The sequence below is a fragment of the Tamandua tetradactyla genome, chromosome 7 (genome assembly GCF_023851605.1).
Source record: "Tamandua tetradactyla isolate mTamTet1 chromosome 7, mTamTet1.pri, whole genome shotgun sequence".
Taxonomy (NCBI): Eukaryota; Metazoa; Chordata; class Mammalia; order Pilosa; family Myrmecophagidae; genus Tamandua; species Tamandua tetradactyla.
Genome location: NC_135333.1, coordinates 18,793,764 through 18,818,040, shown reverse-complemented (window position 1 = coordinate 18,818,040; position 24,277 = coordinate 18,793,764). Strand labels below are relative to the sequence as shown.

Genomic DNA, 24,277 nt, shown 5'->3' with positions numbered 1-24,277 from the left:
CCCGGTGCCTGCCCATGTAAAAAAAAAAGGAAACCCACAAGAAGGGTGCTGAATTTTGTTAAATTCCTTTTCTGTATCAATTTAGATGATCGTGTGGTTTTTCCCCATTGTTCTGTTAATGTGGTGTATTACATCAATTTTTTTTATTGAATTGTCCTTACATTCTTAGGAGAAATCTGACTTGATCATGGTGAATTCTCCTTTTGATGTGCAGTTTGATTTGGTTTGCTAAATATTTTGTTGAGGATTTTTGGACCCATATTCATAAGGGGTATTGGTCTCTAATGTTCTGTTCTTGTAGTATCTTTATCTGACTTTGGTATTGGATAATACTGGCCTCATAGAATGAGTTAGTGTTCCTTTCTCTTCAGTGTTTTGAAAAGTTTGAGCAAGATTGGTGTGGTTTTTTTGTAATGTTAGCAGAATTTACCAGTGAAGCCATCCAGTCTGTGCTTTTCTTTCTTGGGAGATTTTTTTTAAAGTACTGATTCAAACTCTACACTTGTTACTGATTTGTTGAGAACTTTTATTTCTTCTTTTGTACTAGGTACTTTGTGTTTATTTCTTCTTTTGTAGTAGGTACTTTGTGTGTTTTAGGAATTTACCCATTTCATCTAAGTTATCTAATTTGTTGGCATACAGTTGTTAATAGTATCCTTTTATTATACTTTTTATTTCTGTGGGGTTGTCATAATGCCCCCCCCCACTTCATTTCTGATTTTAGTTGCTTACGTCCTCTCTCTTTATTTATCAGTCTCACTAAAGATTTGTCTTTTCAAAGAACCAACTTTTGGTTTTCTTTCCTTCCTGCTCATTTTGGGTTTAGATTGCTCTTTTTCCAGGTCCTCCTCCTGTAGTTGTGAGGTTAATTCTCTGATTTGAGATCATCTTCTTAATATAAGAGCCCTACCTTCACTGTATCCCAGAAATTTTGGTGTGTTGTGTTTTCCTTTACTTCAAGATTATTGCCTAATTTCTTTTGGAGAAATTGCTCTTTGCATGTTTTTTAATTTCCACATGTTTATAAAATATCTGTTTCTCTCTCTAGTATTGATTTCTAGCTTCACTATGTTGAGGCCAGAGAAAAATATTTTGTATGCTTTCAATATTTTTTAATTTATGGGGACTAGTTTTGTGAATAACATATGGTATATCCTGGAGAGTGATCCATGTACAGTAGAGAGGAGTGTGTATTTTGCTGCAATTGGGTGAAATGTTTTATATATATATATATGTCTTTTAGGTCTAGTTTATAGTATCTCAAGTCCTCTATTTCCTTATTGGTCTTCTGCCTATCCAATATAGGAAGATATTTTGAAATCTCCTGTATTAATGTAGAACTTTCTTCCTTTAAATATGTCAATATTTGCTTCATGTATTTTGGGGCTCTGCTGTTAATTTATAATTATGTCTTCATGTGGAATTGACTCATTTATCTGTATATGTGACCTTTGTTATCCCCTCTAACAGTTTTGATGTCTGTTTTATCTGCTAATAGTATAAGCTGTCCCAGCTGTCTTTTGTCTACTATTTGCATTGTGTAGTTTTTTCCATCCTTTTACATTCGGACTATTTGTATCTTTGATATTTTTTTTTCCAAAGAGAGAAGGTGCTTATTCCTAGGTGTGTAGTGGGAAAGCAGATGGTCTAGCAGCCTAAAATCTGTTTCCCCAAGTTTAGGTGTTTCAGGGTTTTTAAGGATTTTAGTAAGGGGAGATGAGGTCATTTCAAATAACAAGTTCAAAGCAGAAAATGAGACACTGTTATCATTATCATTTTAGTAGGACAACATAAGTGAAAGGAGGGGAAGCAGAGCTATCACTTCAGTACTAAAGGTGTAAACCAAAAAGAAGGGAGACAAGTTATCTTTCAGTGGTAGAGTCCGGCTGATATGATTTACATATTTCCAGGGCTGAACTAGTTAATGGCTGACTTCAAATTCTTCATTAGCATTAGGGCTTTTGCCCTACAAGAAAATGACCAGATAAAAAGAGTAACAGCTCTTAACAGTTATAAAGGCACAGGGTAAGAGCTTTTACAATCATTTCAGACATCAGAGCAGCTGAATTATAGTTTAAGGGTTTCAGGTATTCCCCTCTGTCTACTCCATTGTCCCAGAAGACAAAAAGAAATATGATTCAGTAATCAAAATCATCCCTTAAATCCTAATTTCTTGGTTACAGTTCCTTTCATTTGATAATTATCTCTCAAGATTGAGGGATATCTGGGCAAGGATTCTGACAGCTTCAAAGCTGAAAGGGACCACTGTCATTAAGGGGAAGAGGAATGAAATGAAGAAATCAGCTGTTATTCTTATAAAGTCCAGTATTTCTGGGTTTCAGAAATTCTCTGGCATTGGAGCAGTCTGGAGGTTTTAAGTCTCTGAAAAACAAACTTAATTAGTAAAATTTTATAGAGCCCAGAATATCTTTCAGGGTTTCCAGGAACACTGTTGGCAGTTTGTAATATCTGGCTGAAACTTGCGTGAAAGTAGCCTCCAGAATAACCTCTCCTTTCGATTTGAAATCTCTTAGCCCTTGAAACTCTATTTCTTTTTCCACCTTTTGGTCAACTAATCCAAGATGCCAGACCTAGGTTTACACCCCTGGAAATTATGTCCCGTGTAGGGGGGAATATCAGAGCTTGGCTCAGAAAGAGACTACATTTGAGCAACAGCAGAGATTTTCTGGACATGACTCTTAGGCACTAATGCTAAGTAGGTTCAGTTTGCTGATGCAAAACTAAATTTTATAAGGGCGAGCCTCAAGAATGAGGCCTTGGGCTATTAAATTGAGAGCCCCTCTTGCTTAAGAAAATGTCAGGAATTCTCCACATGGGGAAATTGAATAGTTCTATTATTTATTTTACTAGTTCTATTTTTCCCAGTCCCCCAAGGGACTCTGCAAACACTCCTCCATTTTCAGCCCCAAATACTCTGAAATGCATTATGGTATAATATAATGCATAACTTGTAGAGAATATTAAGATTTTATTCTTTATTTCAGTTTCTGTATCAAATAAAGCCAAGTTAGATTGTTTAAATTCACTGACTGGACAGATTAATTTAGATAGTGTGCTGCAGAAAAGTCAAATCTTGGACAAAATAAACATTTTTCCTTTTGTCTCACACAAAAGTTACAGCTTTAAAATATAGGCAGTATTTTTTTTTACCTTCTATATTGATTTACCTTAGTTTTAACTAGATCAGTTTCATCACATCTTTAGTCAGAGTTTGATCTTTTTCAGGTTTTTTTTTTTTTACTGTTGCTGCATAGACCTATGCTGGAGAACTTAATCTGAGTTTTAGGTGTCAGACATCTAAAGTTCCAGGGAACTACTAGGCTATACAAAAAATAAAGTACTCAGACTTTAAAGATAACATTAAAGCTTATAATCTGAGCTCTAATTTTTATAAGCATTTTTAATTGAAGCTACTTTCAATTGTTTTATATTAATAAACCATAGTAGAGATTTTGTTCTGTTTCATTTTATATTTGTCCTGCCTCTCTTTTTTTTTCTCATGCAAAAACATATTTTAATTTGCACATTTAGTCACTCTCATTGTACACTCTAGGCATTCCTAGATTATATCGTCTCAGTTGTTATTATTTATCTTTCCTTCTGGTTTCATTTGTGCCCCCAGCCCTCCTCCCTCTATCACCTCACATTCAGTTTCATTCAGTGCACTAACATTGTTAAAATTAGGTAGTATTGTGCTATCCATTTCTGAATTTTTATAATCAGTCCTGTTGCATACTCTGTATCCCTTCAGCTCCAATTATTCAAAATCTACCATATTTTTATCTCGATGGCCCCTGTTCTTAACTGAAATTCTCTAAGTTCATTCGTTAATGTTAGTTCATATCAGTAAGAACATACAGTATTTGTCCTTTTGTTTCTGGCTAATCTCACTCAGGATAATGTCCTTACGTTCCATCCATGTTATTACATGCTTGTAACTTTATTCTGTCTTACAGTTGCGCAGTACTCACCACAGCTTGTTTAGCTGCTCGTCTGTTGATGGACATTTGGGCTATTTACATCTTTCAGCAATTGGAAATAATGCTGCTATAAACATTGGTGTGCAAATGTCCATTTGTATTTTTGCCCGCATGTCCTCTGAATGCAGGCAATACCTAACAATGATATTGCTGGATCATATGGCAGTTCTATACTTAGCTTCCCGAGGAACTGTCAAACTGCCTTCCACAGTGGTTGTACCATTTTACATTCCCACCAACAATGGATGAGTGTGCCTCTTTTCCACATCCTCTCGGGCACTTGCCTTTTTCTGTTTTATTGATAATGGTCATTCTGGTGGGTATGAGATGATATCTCATTGTGGTTTTGATTTACATTTCCCTAATAGCCAGGGAAGTTGAGCATCTCTTCATGTGCCTTTTAGGCATTTGTATTTCCTCTTCTGAAAAGTGTCTGTTCATATGAGTCTTTTGCCCATTTTGTAATTGGGTTGCTTGTCTTTTTGTTGAGTTGAACAGTCGCTTTACGTATTCTGAATACTAGACCCTTATCTGATACATTGTTTCCAAATATTGTCTCCCATTGTGTAGACTGTCTTTTTACTTTCTTGACAAAGTTCTTTGATGCACCAAAGTTTAATTTTGAGGAGTTCTCATTTATCTATTTCTTTCTTCAGTGCTCGTGCTTTGGGTGTAAGATCTAGGATACTGCCTCCTAGTATAAGATTTATAAGATATTTCCCTACATTTTCTTCTAAAAGTTTTATGGCCTTAGATCTAATGTTTAGGTCTTTGATCCATTTTGAGTTAATTTTTATATAGGGTGTGAGTTATGGATCCTCCTTCATTCTTTTGCATGTGGATATCCAGTTCTGCAGGCACCATATATTGAAGAGGCTGTTCAGTCCCAGGTGAGTTGGTTTGACTGCCTTATCAAAGATCAGTTGTCCATAGATGAGAAGGTCTATATCTGAACACTCTATTCATATAGGTCATATGAATATGACCATACTGTATGACCATACTATACATAGTTCAGTATATCTATCTCTGTGCCAGTGCCATACTGTTTTGACCACTGCAACTTTGTAATATGCCTTAAAGTCAGGTAGTGTGTGATCTCCGACTTCATTATTCTTTCTCAGGATGTTTTTAGCTATTCGGGTCACCTTGCCCTTCCAGATAAATTTGGTGATTTGGTTTTTCTATTTGTGAAAAGTAAGTTTTTGAGAATTTAATTGATAGTGTATTGAATCTATAAATCAGTTTAGGTAGAATTGACATCTTAACTATATTTAATCTTCCAATCCATGAACACGGTATTAGGTCTGTGATTTCTTTTAGCAATTCCTTGTAGTTTTCTTTGTATAGGTCTCTTGTATCCTTAGTTAAATTTATTCCTAAATATTTTATTCTTTTTTTTTTTTTTTACATGGGCAGACACTGGGAATCAAACCCGGGTCCTCTGGCATGGCAGGCAAGCATTCTTGCCTGCTGAGCCACCGTGGTCCACCTAATATTTTATTCTTTTAGTTAAAATTGTGAAGGGATTTTTAAAAAATTTCCCCCCGATTGCTCATTACTAGTGTATAGAAGCACTACAGGTTTTTGAGTGTTAACCTTGTAATCTGCCACTGTGCTGTACTCTTTTATTACCTCTGGTAGTTTTGCTGTGGATTTTTCAGGGTTTTTTGACATGTGGTATCATCATCATAAAACAGTGAGAGTTTTACTTCTTCCCTTCCAATTTTTGTATTTCTTTTTCTTGTCTAATTGCTCTGGCTAGAACATCCAACACAATGTTGAATAACAGTGGTGACAGTGGACATCCCTGTCTTCTTCCTTATCTTAGGGGGAAAGTTTTCAATTTTTCCCCATTGAGGATGCTGTTAGTTTTGAGGTTTTTATATATTCCCTTTGTCGTGGTGAGGAAGTTCCCTCCTATTCCTATCCTTTGAAGTATTTTCAACAGGAAAGGATGTTAAATTTTGTCAAATGCTTTTTTTTGCATCAATCGAGATGATCATGTGGTTTTTCTGCTTTGATTTGTTGATATGGTATATTACATTAATTGATTTTCTTATGTTGAACCATCCTTGCATTCCTGGGATGAATCCTACTTGCTCATGATGTCTACGTCTTTTATTGTGCTGCTAGATTTGATTTGCAGGAATTTTGTTGAAGATGTTTGCATCTATATTCAGTAGAGAGATTGGCATGTCATTTTCTTTTCTTGCAGTATCTTTGTCTGGCTTTGGTATGAGGGTGATACTGGCTTCATAGAATGAGTTAGGTAGCCTTCCCTCCTCTTCAGTTTTTTTTTTGAAGAGTTTGAGCAGGATTAGTACTAATTCTGTCTTGAATGTTTGGTAGAATTCACATGTGAAGTTTTCTGGTCCTGGACTTTTCTTTTTTGAGAATTTCTTAATGACTAATTCAGTTTCTTTACTCGTGATTGGTTTGTTGAGGTTGTCTATTTCTTCTTGAGTCAGTGTTGGTTGTTCATGCCTTTCTAGGAAGTTGTCCATTTCAGCTACCGTGTCTAGTTTATTAGCATGAAGTTGTTCATAGTATCCTCTCATAACCTCCTTTATTTCTATGGGGTCAGTGGTTATGTCTCCTGTTCCATTTCTCATTTTATTTATTTGTGTCCTCTTTCTTCTTTTTGTTACCCTTACTAAGGGTCCATCAATCTTATTGATTTTTTCATAGAACTGACTTCTAGAAGCTTTTGTTCATTTTCTCGATTGTTTTCATGTTCTCAATTTCATTTATTTCTGCTCTAATCTTCGTTATTTCTTTCCCTTTGCTTTGGGGTTAGTTTGTGGTTCTTTCTCTAGTTCTTCCAAGTGGACAGTTAATTACTCAATTTTTGCTCTTCTTTTTTGGTATAGGCATTTTGGGGCAATAAATTTACCTCTTAGCACTACCTTTGCTGCATCCTGTAAATTTCAATATGTTGTGTTTTCGTTTTCATTTGCCCCTGAGATATTTACTGATTTCTCTAGTAATTTCTTCCTTGACCCACTGGTTGTTTAAAAGTGTGTTGTTGAACCTTCATGTATTAGTGAATTTTCTGGCCTTCTACCTATAATTGATTTCCAACTCCATTCTTTTATGATCTGAGCAAGTGTTTTGTATGATTTCAATCTTTTTAAATTTATTGAGGCTTGCTTTGGGACCTAGCATATGGTCTATCCTTGAGAATGATCCATGAGCACTTGAGAAAAAGGTATATCCTGCTGTTGTAGGGTGAAATGTTCTATAAATGTCTATTAAGTATAGTTCGTTAATGGTGTTATTCAAATTCTCTGTTTCTTTATTGATCCTCTGTCTAAATGTTCTGTCCATTGATGAGAGTGGGAAATTGAAGTCTCCACCTGTTACGGTAGATGTATCTATTTCTCTTTTCAGTGTTTTCAGTCTTTGCCTCATGTATTTTGGAGCACTCTGGGTGCATAAATATTTATGATTGTTATGTCTTCTTGTTGAATTGTTCCTTTTATTAATACATAATGTCCTTCTTTGTATCTTTTAACTGTTTTATATTTGAAGTCTAATTTGTTGGATATTAGTATAGCTACTCCTACTCTTTTCTGATTGTTATTTGCATGAAATATCTTCTCCCAACCTTTCACTTTTAACCTATGTTTATCCTTGGGTCTAAAATGCATCTCCTGTAAACAGCATTATAGATGCGTCCTGTTTTTTAATCTATTTTGCCAGTCCCTGCCTTTTGATTGGGGAGTTTAATCCATTAACATTTAGTGTTATTACTGTAAGGTCAGTACTTTCTTCTACCATTTTGCCTTTTGGATTTTATATGTCATATCTAATTTTTCTTCTTTTTACCTTTACTGATAGTCTTCATTTCTATGCTCTTCTCCACACTTCTCTCTCCTGTCTTTTCCTATCTGTCTCTAGTGCTCCCTTTAGTATTTCTTGCAGAGCCGGCCTCTTGTTCACAAATTCTCTCACTGATTTTTTGTTTTAATTTCCCCCTCATTTTTGAAGGTCAGTTTTGCTGGATATGGAATTCTTTGTTGGCAGTTTCTCTCTTTTAGTATCTTAAATTGTCTTCTCGCTTCCATGGTTTCTGCTGAGAAATCTATGCATAGTCTTTTTAGGCTTCCCTTGTATGTGATGAATTGCTTTTCTCTTGCTGCTTTCAGAATCCTCTCTTTCTTTTTGACATCTGATATTCTTATGAGACATCTTGGAGTACATCTATTCGGATCTATTCTGTTTGAGGTACACTGTACTTCTTAGATCTATAATTTGAAGGCTTTTTGTAAGAGTTGAGAAATTTTCAGTGATAATTTCCTCCATTAGTTTCTCTCCTCCTTTTCCCTTCTCTTCACCTACGACACGTATATTCATATGCTTCATGTTGTCACTCAGTGCCCTGAGTGCCTATTCATATTTTTCCATTCTTTTGCCTTTCAGATTTCAGATGTCCCATCCTCCAGTTCAGTAATCCTACTTTCTCCCTCTTGAAATCTAATATTGTAGGTTTCCATTTTTTTTTCATTTCTGCTGTCTTTCATTCCCATAGTTTCTGTGATTTGTATTTTCAGACTTTCAGTTTCTTCTTTTTGTGCATCCCTTGCCTTCTTTATATCCTCTCTCAATTCATTGATTTGTTTTTTGATGAGGTTTTACATGTCTGTTCAGACATCCTGAGTTAATTGTTTCAACTCCTGCCTGTATCTTATTTGAATTGTTGGTTTGTTCCTTTTACTGGGCCTTATCTTCAATTTTCCTATTTTGATTCATTTTTTTTGCTGGCATCTAGACATTTAATTTCCTTAATTAGTTTATTCTGGAGATTGTTTTTACTTTTTACCTAGAATTTTCTTGGTTGATGACTTTGTTGTCTGTCCGTTCATTGACATTCAGTTCAGCTTCTTCTAGACTTCCAACTTAGGTTTTATTTAACAGATCTGAATTTTTCAGTTTTAGTTTTCTTGTTTCTTGCCCTGCCTGTATGGTGCATTTATTAAAATTTTCTTAGTAGTGTCTACTTATGTATTATAGACCCCCATCAGATTTTCTTAGACCAGACTGGCTTCCTGTCAGATGGAAAGAGTTACCTGCATCAGTTTTCCCTGAGGATGAGGCTCACACTTAGAAAGGCTTTCCTAAGAAGCCTCCAGACTCTGTTTTTCCTATCCTGCCCAGTATTTGGTGCTCATCTGCCTATGGGTCCCACCACCATAAAGTGATGCAGTACCTTTACCTTCAGCAGACTCTCCCTGCTGGGAGCATGGGTGAGTCAGAGGAGAGGTTGTAGTCTACCTTTAATTGCGTCAGTTTTCTAGACCCTGGAGTTTGAATTCCTTGAGGGATGAATTCCAACTGAGCTGGGCCACACCCCTCTCCTGGAGAAGCACAGCCTCCAAGGAATTACTTCCTTTCACCTGACCACCCTCTTTGCCTCTCAGAGAAGTTCAATTCCACCCTTGCGTGGGGCAGTTGAAGCCTGAGAAGCCTTACAGTTATATGCAAAGAGCAGTCAAGCCCTAGAAACACAGTAACAAAAATGAAGAGAAAATGAATCCTCTTCAGAGTAGAACCCTTTGGTTTTGCCAGTCAAGAGCTTAAGTTGATACATTCCTCTGTTTATTTGCAGGTCCTATGTGCTCCCTCCTTTCCTTCAGGGCCCAGACTTTTTCAAATATTTTGTGCTGTCCGATTGGAAAAAAGCCTGTTTTGTTTTGGTTTTTTTCCCCCATCAGCCCTTTCTCCTCTGCACTGGGGCAAAACCCAGCAATCTCAGCTTTTACTCAAGGTTCAGCTGAGCTGGGGGTCTATTTTTAATAGTCATAATTTGTTAATTAATTCCACGGTTGGAGCTTGATTGAGCTCAGCCCCTTGCTTGTTAGTAAAGTCTCTTTCCTTCCCCCCTGGAAAGCAAACTGTGGGGGAGGGGCACCGGCCTCCCCAGCTTGGGGGACTCACATTCTGGGTGGGATTGCAGCTGGTCCAGCTTCCAAACTGGTGTATGCTGTGTGTTCGGTCACTGATATGGCCTCAGCAGTTGTTCTGGTACTGTTCCTGGCTATTGACTAACTGCTCTGGAGTACTAACTAAATTCCACACCTCGCTAAGCCTCCATCTTGGACTGTCCTGCCTCTCTTTTAAAGTTCTTCCTTGTTTCAGATGGAGTTCTCACTTGTAGTTGACTACATATACTTTTAGAGAAGTATTAGAGCAAACAGTGCAACTGACAATTTGGCTGTTCCTATGATCTTTTTAAAGAAAAACTAAAACTATGACTAACAACACCATACAACTGTTTAACATCATATTTTTAGGAATTCTATACAGTCTCTGAATATATTAATAATGTTTTACCTATATAAATTTAACTAGCAAAGGATAAAAAATCCCTTTTAACTGCTGTGATGCTTCCCAAACACCTCCTATGCAATAGTTTGAACTGTTTTAGCACCTTAGTTGTTCTAGGTGAAAGAACAAATTATGTGTAACACTTTTTCCCCCTTAACAGTAAGAAGTCTTGTCCTCTGAAATAAAGGTTAAAACTAACATAAACCTTAACAAGGCTATTATTGTTATGTAAAATCTTTGTTTTCTAGACATAGTGCTCACATGATTAAGAAAAAGTTGTTTAACTTTACATTAAGGACAGACTAACAATCCATGTTATTTTAACGGGGAGAAAACGAAACTTTAGTTTTGTATGACTACCAGTTTGACATAAAAGCTTTATTTTTTCAAATATATGCTAAACAGGCTTATTAAATTTTGGTCACCACTGACTATGACATTCAGAATTCACTTTCATAAACTCTTTTTTACAAATGTCTGTATTTATTCAGATTCTGTTCAGCAATGACTAACAAACAAAATTTCACCTCCTCCAACTCCCTACTACTTTCTGTATCCGTTCAGGGCTTGTAGTCAAAATTGACTATAACAAACAAAATCCATCTTCATAAACTTTCTATCACCTTCCATATTCATTCCATGTATAGTTTTTATTTATCCAGACTGTACTTAATTAGAAATTTGATAATAAATTCACAAAGCTTTTTGGACCTGCACACTTCCTTCCAATAACAATATTCAGGAAGGGAAGAAGAGACAGAGATACTGTAAAATAATGGAAAAAGGAAGAAATTTATCCTCAGAACATACAAATGATTATTTTATAATATGCTAAAAATCTCTCAGTTCAGTTCAGCACTAACTTCAAAGGTCAGAAAAGCCCCAAATTTGAAATATTAATCAGCTTTTCGATATTTAAGGGATTTATGTCCAGACAGAAACTCAAGTTTTTCTCAACATTATTCCCAAGTGCTAAATAATACCAGGAATATGTTAATTTACAAAATTAAGTTATGACTTCTAAGAAATTAGTTCAGCATTTTATTTATTTAAATGCTTTTTTCTTATTTAAAGGTCTTACAAGTGTCATCTCTTCTATAAGGACTTCTTAGGTCATTCTTTATCTATCTGCTTTTTAAAATTCTTTCAGCATTTTTGTTCCTTCATTATGATTGTCCTACACTATGCCCTGGTACAAGTATATTCTAACTAGAATATAAACTCTTCGCAGCTAAGACTTTTGTCTTTCCTGTTCATGATAGTATTTACTAACAACAATACACTGATTAACATTAACAAAGCCACTACAAATTCAAATCCTTCCACATATGAAGGTGACAAGTGGCTAAGTAACCAAAAGCAGGAGTTTTTGAAATCCAGGTAATCAAGGTTATTAAAAAAAATCCATTTATATTTCTTACTAAACTTAATTGATTTATTAAATGGAATATGTTTCAAGCCTTAGTATATTCTTATTCTGTATAAGATTTATTACTAGTACTTTGCCCAGTTCATGTAACCTAACCTGTCTAGTTAGGCTATTTTTAAGAGGAATATTGAGAATGAACTTATAATACTAGCTTATTTTATTGTACACTTGCATAAATTTAGGGAGAACATACCCAAGCAGTATAAAATTGCATTTGTTCAATTCAAAATTTATGCTAAAATTCCTTTTATTGGAGTTTGAAAAAAAAAATCTGCTTGTAATACCTTAAAATTGCAAACAATTTTAAAAGTACATTGGCTTTCAAGTTCTGGAAAATATACTGCAATTGTTTAATTTTTTCCCAAACCTAAATCCAGGAAAACTTTTCCATTTCTCTCAAAGATCTTTTATCTTACTTACTGAAATATGGTAGTTAGATTTTTTTTAGTTAATCATATCCCAAGGCTATTTATATTTTAATAATGAGCAGCTTATTATAGTTACTATTGAAAAGGTATTGTTGGAAGAAAAAGAATATTAATAAACATGGCCTATTTTGTAGGATTTTCTTATGCTTACTGTTTCTAATCTCCAGGCCCAATAAAACAATAATTCTAAAACATACCTCGCCGTATCTTTCTGGGCCTAGCCCTCCCACCATGACTGCTTTAGGTAGTTAGGTCTTGGAGCAGAATGAAGCCTGGCTTATTGAAAATTTTAGGTGAGGGCCCTGAAATTGAGAATGCCTGTGCCCTTCTTTAACTATTTCCAATATTAGATTTATTTTACTAAAAGCTTCAACCAGGATCATTGGAAAAGGTCTTTGCTTTTTCCAGAGGCAGCCTTTTTAGAGTTTTCAGCTTCCTTGGGGAAACTCCAGGGGCAGTTGCCCTCCAATATTCAGGTTTGTTCACAGCAGTCACAGGACTGCTGCTCAGAGATGCCTTCCCTTTCTATTTCAAAAGTACCAATTTATATAAAATGCCTAATTATTCCTAAGCAATTCAGATAGAGCTCTTTAAGAATTTTCTTAATTTGCTATTATCCGGAGGTATGAGACTATACATTGTACAGGCAGACAGACACAAGTAGAAAATTAGTTACACAAGAAACAGAAACAGAAATACTTTTGAGTGGGACAAGTACAGAATTGAATGTACTAACTCATTCCATTTTCATCTTTTTGCAGAACAGTTTTAACTTAATATTTTTAACTTTAACTGTAATGGTAGTATTTTCAGTTTAAATCATTTTGAGGCCAGATTATTTTACAGAAATAAACCCTTTTTATAGACCATAACTAAAATCTTCAATTTTCAGTACAGTCCAAAGGTTCGCCTTTTAAAGAATTTCCATAATCAGTAACCAGTTAGGAACATTTGAGCGATACAAATGCAGGAACATACCAATCAACAAATTTAAACAGACACTTAGCACTTATTATATTTAAATTACACGCCAATTCATAACTAGACCGAATACACCAACTAACAAAGCAGGCATTAAATACTTAACTCATTGATTAACAATTAAACAAACATTAAATTCTTACTATACCTAGGTAACACAACAGCTAGCACTTAAACAGGTCTGCTTAATTTCATTAAATACCAGTTGTTGGATTACTCGTTTTCTAGGCATATACTCAACAGACAAATTTAGGTCAGGGGCTCAAACCCTGTACATTGTGGTACCCAGAAAGCAGAAGGTGTAAAGGTCAGAGCAAGGGGGGCTGTTCTGGAAGCATGACCCAGATCTAGGTCAAGGGGACTCAAAATGCCTATTTACTCTTGATCCAGTTTTTACCCTGATGACCCACTTACCCAGTCAGATGTCCGGACATAGAACTGTTTCTTTCTTTGAAATTTTTTAAGGGGCCAAAAGTCTCTGGAGTGCCAGCAGAACAGAGAACCCAGTTGGCTGAGATAGAGAGGCCACATCTGAGCAACAAAGGAGGTCCTCTTGCGGGTGACTCTTAGGCATAATTTTAAGTAGGCTTGACCTATCCTTTGTGGGGTTAAGTTTCATGTGAACAAACCCCAAGACTGGGAGCTCAACCTGTAGCTTTGGTTGTCCACACTGCTTGTGAGAATATCAAGAATTCAACTTGGGGAAGTTGAATTTTCCCCCTTTCTCACTATTCCCCAAAGGGGACTTTGCAAATACGTTTTAGGGGCACCACTCTGGACAAACCTACAAAATCTCATGTCCTAGTCAAGTTTTCTACATACTTATGGTGTTCAATTAAGCTGTCCACATTAAGTTATATTAGGAACTGCACTAGTCAAAATATAAATTTTATACCAAATAAACATTCTTTAGTCTCACACATAAGTTAAAATTTTTAAATATTGGTTACCATCCTTTTTCAATACCCTGCAGTATTGACATTCCTTTGTTCTTCCTCATGCAAAAACATTTTTAAATTTGTACATTTAGTCACTGTCATTATACACTCTAAGCATTCCTAGATTATACCATGTCAGTCTTTATCATCTTTCTTTCTGATTTCATTTGTGCCCCCAGCCCTCCTCCCTCTCCCTCAGTTCTTTTTGTTGTACTTGTTAAAAATTTTATCTTTAAACATTGTTTCTCAAACCATAGATTTATCATTACTTTGCTTGACTGAACCTGTAAGAAGTCAAATGTTGAGTTACAAACCAAAAAATGTACTACAGTAGTACTGGTGTTAGAGGTCTCTATTTCTTTTCAGTGCTTCTGCCCACTCTCCTGTGTCCTTTCTTTTCTGCCTGAAGAACTCCCTTTCATGTTGTCTGTGGAGCACAGTTAGTGGTGACAAACTCAGGCACTTTTGTCTCTTTATCTGGGAACATCCAACCCTGCTATCATGCTACTGGCTGGGCTGTGGACCCCACTGCTGCCTTCTACCAGGATGGGAGGCACTGCAGGAAGAGTGAAATTACTAGTATTTATAACTTTTTACCATTTTCTTCCTCCAGCTCTTTGTTGCATGTTCCACGATGTTCTGCTAGACTCTGAAGTTTCAAAGTAGTTGGTTCAGGCTGTTCTTGCCAGCTGAATAGCTGTTTTGATGGGCAGACTGATTTCTGAAGCGTCCTACTCTACCATCTTGCTATCATCTACTGTTTTCTTTTTATGGCCTTCCTATAGTTATGAGAAATAATAATAATGACTTTACAAACTAGATTGTTATTATAATCTTTAATTTAGCAGACTCAACTTTCTAGAGTATTATAATCTTTAATTTAGCAGACTCAACTTTCTAGAATGCTGCTCTAAGACCAGGAAGTTCATTCTATGCACCGTTCTTTCCTATAAGTATCTCTGGACAATCAAAGTAAATGTCCAAAGTCCCATGAATTTATTTTCTTTGTATTTATTTATTTATTTATTTAACTTTTTTGGTTGTGAAATAGAGCAATTATACAAAAAAGCAATAAATTTCAAAGTACTAGGAGCCCATCTGGATGTTGTATGTTTCTGGAAAGTAATCATAGTGCATGGAACTTTTGTAGAATCTCAGATAGAGTCCTAGGTATTCTTTAGGGTTGGCAGGAATGGCTTTGGTTGGAGGTTGGCAAACCACGATAACTGACAATATCTTAGCTGAACCCAGCATAGCCTCTCTACTCAATTTCACTCTCTCGGCCACTTATACCTTATTTTGTAACAGTTCACCTAATGTGTGTGCAACCAGAGAGCTTGTACTGTGTGTATGCTATGGGTCAAGGATCATACTGTAAGTATAAGCTAAATATGGCACCCGGTCACATGAAATTTAGAGCTTGGTGGACTGTATTGACAAATGAGCAATAATAATGTAATATGACATATGTTATGCCAGGAAATATAGAATGGGCTGGAAGAACATTAGGGAAGGGAGAGAGACATAGAATTGGAGGATCATAAGACAACTTTTTTTTGTTTCTTATCTTAGACATAGTTTTAACAGATTCTTTAAAGTTAACCTATCTTTAAATCTGTGGGGAAAAAAAAACAAATACTGACATAAGAATCATGTCTAGAAACTTACATGACTCTTTTGATGTGCCTTGTTCCATTAAAATGTTTGAATGGCAGATATTAGATGAAAATGTCCATGGCAGTATCTTCAGTGATCATTACAGTGTTTAAGCAGTCTTGAATAGAAATTTTTATTCTTTTGCAGGATGTAATATGTACAGCACGGATTTTAGAGCCAAATAGGCTAGATTCGAATCCTAATTAATCTGCTTACCAGTTTTGTGTTCTATAATACTCATTATAACCTTATACTTCAGTTTTCACATGTCTAAAATGGGGGTAGTAGTTCTTTGAATGTTGAGGATTAAGAGAGCTAATAAATGTAAAGCACTTGGAACAGTTCCTTTTAAGTCAATTGAGAAGTCAATTGAGAAGTGAGAGGTGATGGGGAGTTTTCTTGAGCTAGGCTCAGAGAATTAGAAGAAGGAATTATTGACAGTCTGGTGCCAAGGGAGAAAACCTAAAAGAGCAAAAGCAGACCAAAGAATTTTTTAAAGAAGTGGTAGACCAAGATCATGAGTAATTTCCGAACATTTAGCATAAAATATTGTAAATATTCTTATCTTTATCTTTTATAGGCACTTTAACAGATAAAGAAACAAAGCATCCCTTAGTTTCAGAGGAAGTACTTTCAGAATTAAATCACTTAAGTCCCATTCAAGGAATTGAAGTTCTTCCTTGTGCACCATTAACCCCTGAGGGGTAAGTTTATGGAGAAAAATTCAAATATTTATTTTTTAAAAATTTAGTGAAACTGAACCACTTACAATAATAAAATGTTCTGTACATAGATATATCTTATTTAGATCTTTAACATTTCCATTTGGTAATGGTGTCTGATATGAAAAATATTCTGTTAATACAATTGTATATTAATTTAGTAGTTGTGAAATCTTAGAATAACAGTAGATATTTCCTTAATGTACAGATGTGATAAATTAAGGCAGAACTCTTTTATATTATTTAGTGCTTCTGTCCTTTTTTTGTTTTGAAGACCAAACATTTCATAGCCATGCATTCCTCCACGCATTCTCATTTTCAGTTGTTTCAGAATTATCAGGTTGGGGTCTCCTATAGCATCAAGGTGGAGCCTATGCAATGTGGCTCAGAGACATTTTATTCCCTCCCAGTTGGTTAATAGAAGACTTAAGTCTTTGCTTGTTTGTTTTTTTAAAAATCAATATTTATGCTCCGATTAGTTTCACTGAGCACTTTGTGCCAGGAAATGTATCCTATTAAATGATGAAGGGCAGTGCCATTCAAAATATAGAATTTTGGATTGATGATAGTTCCCAAGCTATTTATGGTCTGTGAGAAGATAAACGATTGCATAAGAATGTAAATCAGTACACTACTTCCTTTATTGAAAGCCAGCTGAAGTAAACAGTATGATTAGAGAGGTAATTGATTCATATTGCACTTCAGCACTTTGATTAGCACTGTTATAGAGGATCCAAAAATGTGATCGCTTCAATTATTAAGAAATAGAAAATGTGATTTACTTGAATTTTATTACATAAACATAAGGTGTTCTAAATGATTCATTACTTTATAAGTAATAAGAATGACTTCACAAACCAACCACAGAAATCACTATCTAATAGTCACTTACACATTGAGCTTGATTAGCTGGAATCTTTGGGCTTTGTGGAAAAAATGGTAGAGACTAATAAGAAAGCATTATCCAGGTTTTATTGTTTAGTTCTGATGTTTGTTTTGTGAATTTTAATGAAAACTATTGTCCTATTCTGAGTCATTCATCATACTCTTTCCAATTATACTAAAATATTGAACCTGACTGTACTGAGTAGATAGGAAATATTCTACTCTGTAATAACTCAACAAAATTATTTTGAAGATTTGGGCCACAGATTATTAAATTTGACTTGTGTAATTTAGACTGACCAGCGTTTTTAAATCATTTTATTTTTAATTTAAGTCCCTGTCATTGTTGTCAAAAAAAGTAAAATATCAGGAGATAAGAATAGCAAGTATAACATTACTTGTTTTTAATTATCTTAAAATTTCATAATGTTCTATAAAATGAATGTGAATGGTATTTATTTCTCTGAACCTCGGTTTTCATCATCAAAATGAAAAGTAGAAGAGTAATTTTAGAGCAGATGAGATCTTCTTATACTGAAGTATATATTTCTATTTCCAAAGGAAAACTCTTACTGTGGGCTCCAACATACCTGTTTTGGATGAAGGACTAGTATCTGTTGAAAGCTCTACTGCTACAATTAGAGCAGATAATAAATGTATGTATTATTTTACTTTACTAGTATTTCATTTTAATATTTTAAGAGATTTTTATTTTTTGAGAACAAAAGTACTCAATTATCCAAATTTTGTTTTCTCATTCCAGCACTCTTTGATTAGCTTCCCTGGCATAAAAGTAGTGTTCTAAGCAAGTGTATTTGTTAACTAAATAGTGAGTTGCTTCTAATTCACTCTGTGACTTGAATAGTTTTCATGGACATAATGTTTGGTACATCAAAAAGGAGCAAAGTACATTACTGCTCCATAGTCAGATTGCATACCTGCCTTTTGATCTTCTGAGGCTTTAGGTATCTATATGAAGCAACTTCCCATTTTCATCCTGTTTGTCATAATTTAAGGCCAAGATTGACTTTTTAGTATAAGAAAAGAAGCACACATGAACTACATTTACTTTGGGGAAATGAACAAACATGAAATTTATTTTATTTTTTTACCCAGTGAACTCTGGGTATGCGTGTTTGTGTGCCTATTCTGAGACATACTCTGGTATACAAAGATGAGGAAGATACCTCCATCTCCTCCCCCCAATAAGGTCACAATTTTGTTTAGGAAAAGCAGACCCTTGAGTTCCTACCACAATTTGTCTAAGCATATCACATGTATTTACTCATCACAACAATGCTTTGCTGTGAATTTGACATTAAATCCCATGCTTTTAACTGTTGTACCTTTTTACCCATCACATTATGAGTAGGACTTAGGACAGGTGAGCATCCTGCCTTTTCTCCCTGATTTAAGTATAATATGTGTTAATTGTAAAACAGTCAAAAGAAAATCATCTAATGTGTACAAGTTCCCATAACTTGATTATGCATTTTAGGGATCCTTTATTAACAATTGAAAGTGTCTTTTTCTTGGATTTTTCCCCATGCATATTTTCCCCCAACTGTTGAAAGAGAAGATAAGTATAGTTTAAAGAGCACAGGGGCTTGAACCCAGACCACTTGGGTTCATAACACAGTTTGTTTGCACTTACTAGTTATAAGTGTTTTCGTAAACCCTCTGCCTCTGCATCTTCATTTGTAAAATGGGAATATTAATAGTATCCATTTCATAGAATTGTTAGGATTAAGTGCATTCTATGTAAAATGTTTAGAACAGTGCTTAGCCCTTATGAAAGCTTGATAAATGTCACTTATTATATACAATCATCAATTAATATGATTATCAAAAAAACAGCCTTCTTTTTTCAGTTTAACAATATATGTAAGACACCTTCCCATGCCAATAATATGGGATGATCCTGTTCTTTTAATGGCTATAATAGTATACATTGTATGAACATTCTATGATATGCTTAATTTTAATGATATGTTTATTGATAGACATTTGGGCTGATCATCATTTTTGTTTGAATGGTTTTTGTTTGGTTGGCTTACTATTTCAGTTCTGCAGTGAATATTATTATGTATATACCTTTGCAAATTCTTTGTCAGAATTTTTGTTGGCTAGATTCCTAATCATGATGTGCTGGATCAAAGAGTATACACAGGCTTTTAATGTTTTATCGTTTCCTTCATTAAAGGCTGTATGCTACTTTCATCTAATGATGGTTGGAAAGTAAAGTGCCTATTTTCCCCACTCCTCTTTGCCAAACAGATAGGTGTTTTTCATTTTGTTTTATAAGCTTACAGATATTAAGTCCCATTATCTGTTAAATGTATGAAAATTATTTTTTCCTAGTTGTTTTTTGTTTATTACCTTTTTATTGATTTTATTAAACACTGAAGGGTTTCTAATAAAGTTAAAGATTTTTTTAGATTTTGTGTCATTCACAAACTCTAAACCCAAGTATGTCTTTTGAATGCTAACATCATATTAAACTTGGAAGGTGAAACATAAGGAGGATTTTTTTTTTAAGTGACCCAAAAGAACATCCAATCCTTTTCTTGGCCAGATCAAAGCCCAGATTGTATGACCCTCATATAATTCTGTAATAGCTCATCAAGGATAATTGGTTGCATATTAGTCACCTGGTGGATATAATTTTCAGATTAATTTAATTAGGAAGAAATGTTCTAAGCTCCTCATAGCAATCATATTGAAGTTTGCACGTAAGAGTAGGAATTATATTCCTGTAGAGAAACCAATGTATGTGTTTTTTTTTCCTGATGTGAAATTGTCTTCTGTTTTTTTTATCTTTGTGGAAAGCAAGTATGTTTGTTTCAGCTGATTGATAGGATACTGAAGTAAATGGGATTGATCTATAAATTATTTTAGGCTCTTCCCCTTTAATTAAGATAATATTAAGTTCAGTGTAGCTTTGCCTATCTTCTTGCTTACAAATTATATGTACATCATATTTTTCAATTTAAAATGTGAATGATTAACTCCAGTTTTTTCCCCAGCTATGGTCGATGTCCGTGGTGATAGTGGAAGCTCTGGGCCTGTTATCTCCGAAAGCCCTGTTACCTCTGAACATAGGCTTGACCAGGAAATTGCATTGAACTTAAAAGAAGATCATGAAATAGGCGTTGATGAACGTGGTGACTTACCAGAAGAAAAGTCTCCAATTTCTGACAGTTCTCCTGATACTCAAGAAATTCATGTAAAAAAATTAATTTTTTCACAATTTTGTCAGTCTTTCATTTTTACTTTAGACGGATGACGTAGATCAAATCTATTATTTGTCTGCTCTGAAATAGCTTATTTTTAAAAATCTGTTTTTGAGAAACAAGTGTTTAAATGTTTTATGGAATATGAAAGAACACATCCTTGAAATAAGAAATTCGTTTTTATGAAAACCAAGACTATATTAAAGTAGCCACAATTTTCTGTGTAGTATCTGGTTCAAATAAAAAGGTTTTAGCCATAAGAAAATGTAGTGGCTAATCCAGAGATAAAGATGGCATTTAGACTATTCATGGCATATATTTCAGAATGATCAAATAGTTAAATTATCTTTTCCCATGGATATTTGTGAGAGAATGATAGTTGGCTGGAGCTGACCCTTTATTGTTGTTGATGAATACTTAATATGACTTAGGTTTTCTAAAAATTCTACTAAATCTCTTTTATTATCATCTGAGAACTGTTATATGATACATGAATTTAAGAAAAGTCCAACCAACTCTTTTAATAATATTTATAGAAATATGTGAAAATAGAATTTGGGAAGTTTCTTATACAAATGTCCTAGTTATTCATATTCATCTTTATGAGTTTTTCTCAATTCGAAATAGAAGGATAAAGTCCCTGTTTTTTCATCTGGGAAGCTAATAAAAATTGTAGGTATGGTGTGAGTGGGAATCCTCATTTCTAGATGTTTGTGATCTGTCATCTCACTGAGTGTTTGGGGAGTGGGAAAATGTCATTGTGTAGGTGGGTGGTAATGTTCTACCTTCTTGGTCAGGAGATCTATCTGTTACTTTCTACCTCCTCCTTTTTCTCCCCTTCCCTTACCAAAAGGTAAATGCAAGGACCATTCCTTCTTCCACCAAACCCTTACAGGAGAGGTACTGAACTTGAAAGCCTTAGGAATTTCATGGTTTATGCAGCCCCAGCAAAGGGAAGAGGATTGAGTCTAGCCCAAGGGAGCTTATGTAGGTGAATTCTTCTTCAACCTTATGGGGATCATGCTGTTTAGAAAAGTGTGACTAGTTAGGTAATTTGGGATTATCATTAAAACACAGATTGGGGGTTGTTTTTCTCCATTTAATTTTTTTCTTGGGTGAGAATAGACTAAGTCCTTAATTCTTTTCACAACTGTTAGCATCATAATAATTTTCAGGGTTTTGTTAAGATTGTTTTTTTAGCCAGGGAAATGTAGAATTTCGATTTTATCTCCAGTCATTGTTTCAAAATCTTTTTTTATTTAATTGTTTTGAGTGAGCGAGAAAGTCTGTTTGCTTAAATGGATAACTTTATAACATAAACCCATAAGTATATGCCATATCAAATGTAGTCTGTGTTTAAGTATACATACACCAATGGTGAGATGGTTATTAAAAACCTTTTTGCTTTAGGTTAAAATAAATATACATTAAACTTCTTTAATCTCTTTAATTCATTTTAGATGATTGAACATGAAAAGATTGAAGCTCAGCATTCAGGAGAAGAGGCTAGGAATCTTTCATTTAATCAGTTATATCCCTCAGAAACTCTTAAGCTTCAATATAATTTTGATAACATTGAACAACAGTTTTGTGACTTGCCTGATCATAAAGAGACTGCGGAGTGTGACATTGCTGAAGTAGATGGGGAACTTTTTGTGGCTCAGAGCAACTTTACCTTGATATTAGAAGGTGAAGAAGGAGAAATTGAGACAGGTGATTCTGCAACAGCTAACATAGCAACTGAGGAAAAACATGTATGCAGTAGGGAAAATAATAATCCTGGACATGTTGCAAATTTGCCGTATGTTATAACTAGTGATCAAGAGTCCCAGAAGCTAGAGACGTTGCCATATGTGCCTGAACCAATCAAAGTAGCTATTACAGAAAATTTGTTAGATGTAATTAAAGACACAAGAAGTAAAGAAATTACTTCAGATACAATGGAAGAGTCCATTCATGAAAACATACCTTTAATAAGCCAAAAGGTAATGTGTTCCACCGAGTTAGTTAAACCTACATTTAAGACTGTCCTGGAGACAGATACAATGACTATAAATATCAGCCAGGTAGGTGACACAGTTTCCTCCAGAACACGCTTGAGAGGAAGACGTGTCCAAAACCTGAATGTCAAATCACAACAGGAAGAGTTACCAAATGCAGCTAGTCCTGAGATTCTGGGGCTTTCGGTTATTAAGAAAACTAGGAAAACAAAAGAAGTTTCTGAGGTTTCTGAAAGTGCCTATTCTGGTGTCAAAGGAATATCTCAGAACCAGCAAATACCTCAAAAATCTGTTACTCCTACAAGAGGAAGGAGAAAAAAAGCAATTAATCAAGACTCATTTAAAACTGTGAGTTCTACAGAACAAGAATTACAGGTCACTGTAGGTAAGGAATTGAGATTAAAATCATCTCAGCTGTTAAGACCAGCAACTGAAGAAACTTCTTTTAGCAAAGAAGTTAAGGTTTCATCAGTTACAAAAAGGACTCCTAGAAGAATTAAAAAATCTGTAGAAAATCAGGAAGATACTGGAATTATAAATGATCCCAAAGTTAATAAAGCAGCAAGTCCTAGTAGAAGTATCAGGAAATTAAGAAGTACTAATTTAGAAGTTTCTGGAAATATAGGATACAAAAAAGATGAGAAATCCAGTGATCAGCAGTCATCTATTCAACATAGTAGAAGAGTCAAAGAAAAAGAAGTTAGTACATCAGATGTGATAGAGCACTCTAAGCTTGACTCATCCCAATTGACTCTTCAAGCAGAGTTTGATCTGCCTGCCATACCTAGGAAACGTGGTAGACCAAGAAAAATAAATCCACCTGAAGACTTAGGATCTAAGGTTGTTGAGGAAAAGAGAAAGCCAAAGAAGGGAGAAACTCTCAGCATCCAAAGGAGATCCACAAGAAACACCCCAGCTAAAAGTGAAAATATCAATGTTGGAAACACAGCTTTAGAAAAATCAGTTTTATTGCCAGATGAGGAACTGGCTGTGGTGATTAGCTCTCAGAAGACGCTTACAAGAAGTACTGAACATCGAGGCCAAAAACGTCCATTACACTTAATATCAGAAGAACACATAGATGAAGAAATGACAGACAAAGAACCAAATAACCGAGAAAGATTGCTTGCCACAGCTGCTTTGGCTAAATCTTCCCGTAGCACAAGGACTAGATCTGGCAAGGCTATCTTATTGCCAGACATTTCTGAACCAAAAAATGAGCCTTTGTTATTTTCTTCTCCTGTGTCAAAAGTTCCAAGAAAAGTGAAAGGTACTTTTATTTCTATTTCAGAGCATAGTGTACACTTAAAGTGTCCAGCTTAAAATTTGATTATTCTGTGGCACCGTTTATTTTGACATAAGGTACTAATTGTTATTTGTCCTAAAATTTATTTGTAGTTGAGATCCCCCTTCCCAATTTTTTTTTTCAATTTTAATAGTAAAATTAGATTGTTTCAGATGTGGGGTTGAGGGGACAGACGGCCAGGATTCAAGAATTTTCTGGTTCAACATGACAGTTTAAATACTATAATCCACTTGACATCAGTTTTGTTTTTTAGAACAGTATCATTTCTCATTACTCCGCCCCCATATCACGTGACCTTCAGTTTTGTTTTTGCCGTATATAGAATCAACATTTTAAATCTGTTAATGTACTACTGTGTTATACTCATG

General features: G+C 34.8%; 1 protein-coding gene across 6 annotated transcripts in view; it reads left to right on the top strand.

Moving 5' to 3' along the window:
- AHCTF1 (AT-hook containing transcription factor 1) overlaps positions 1-24,277 on the top strand; it is a 125,449-nt gene that overhangs the window by 94,508 nt on the left and 6,664 nt on the right. For all 6 annotated transcript variants that reach the window (XM_077168542.1, XM_077168543.1, XM_077168545.1 and 3 more), the window contains exons 30-33: positions 16,344-16,467; positions 17,932-18,026; positions 20,397-20,596; positions 22,064-23,873. In XM_077168542.1, coding sequence (XP_077024657.1) covers positions 16,344-16,467; positions 17,932-18,026; positions 20,397-20,596; positions 22,064-23,873 — 2,229 coding nt within the window. The remainder of the gene's footprint in view (positions 1-16,343; positions 16,468-17,931; positions 18,027-20,396; positions 20,597-22,063; positions 23,874-24,277) is intronic.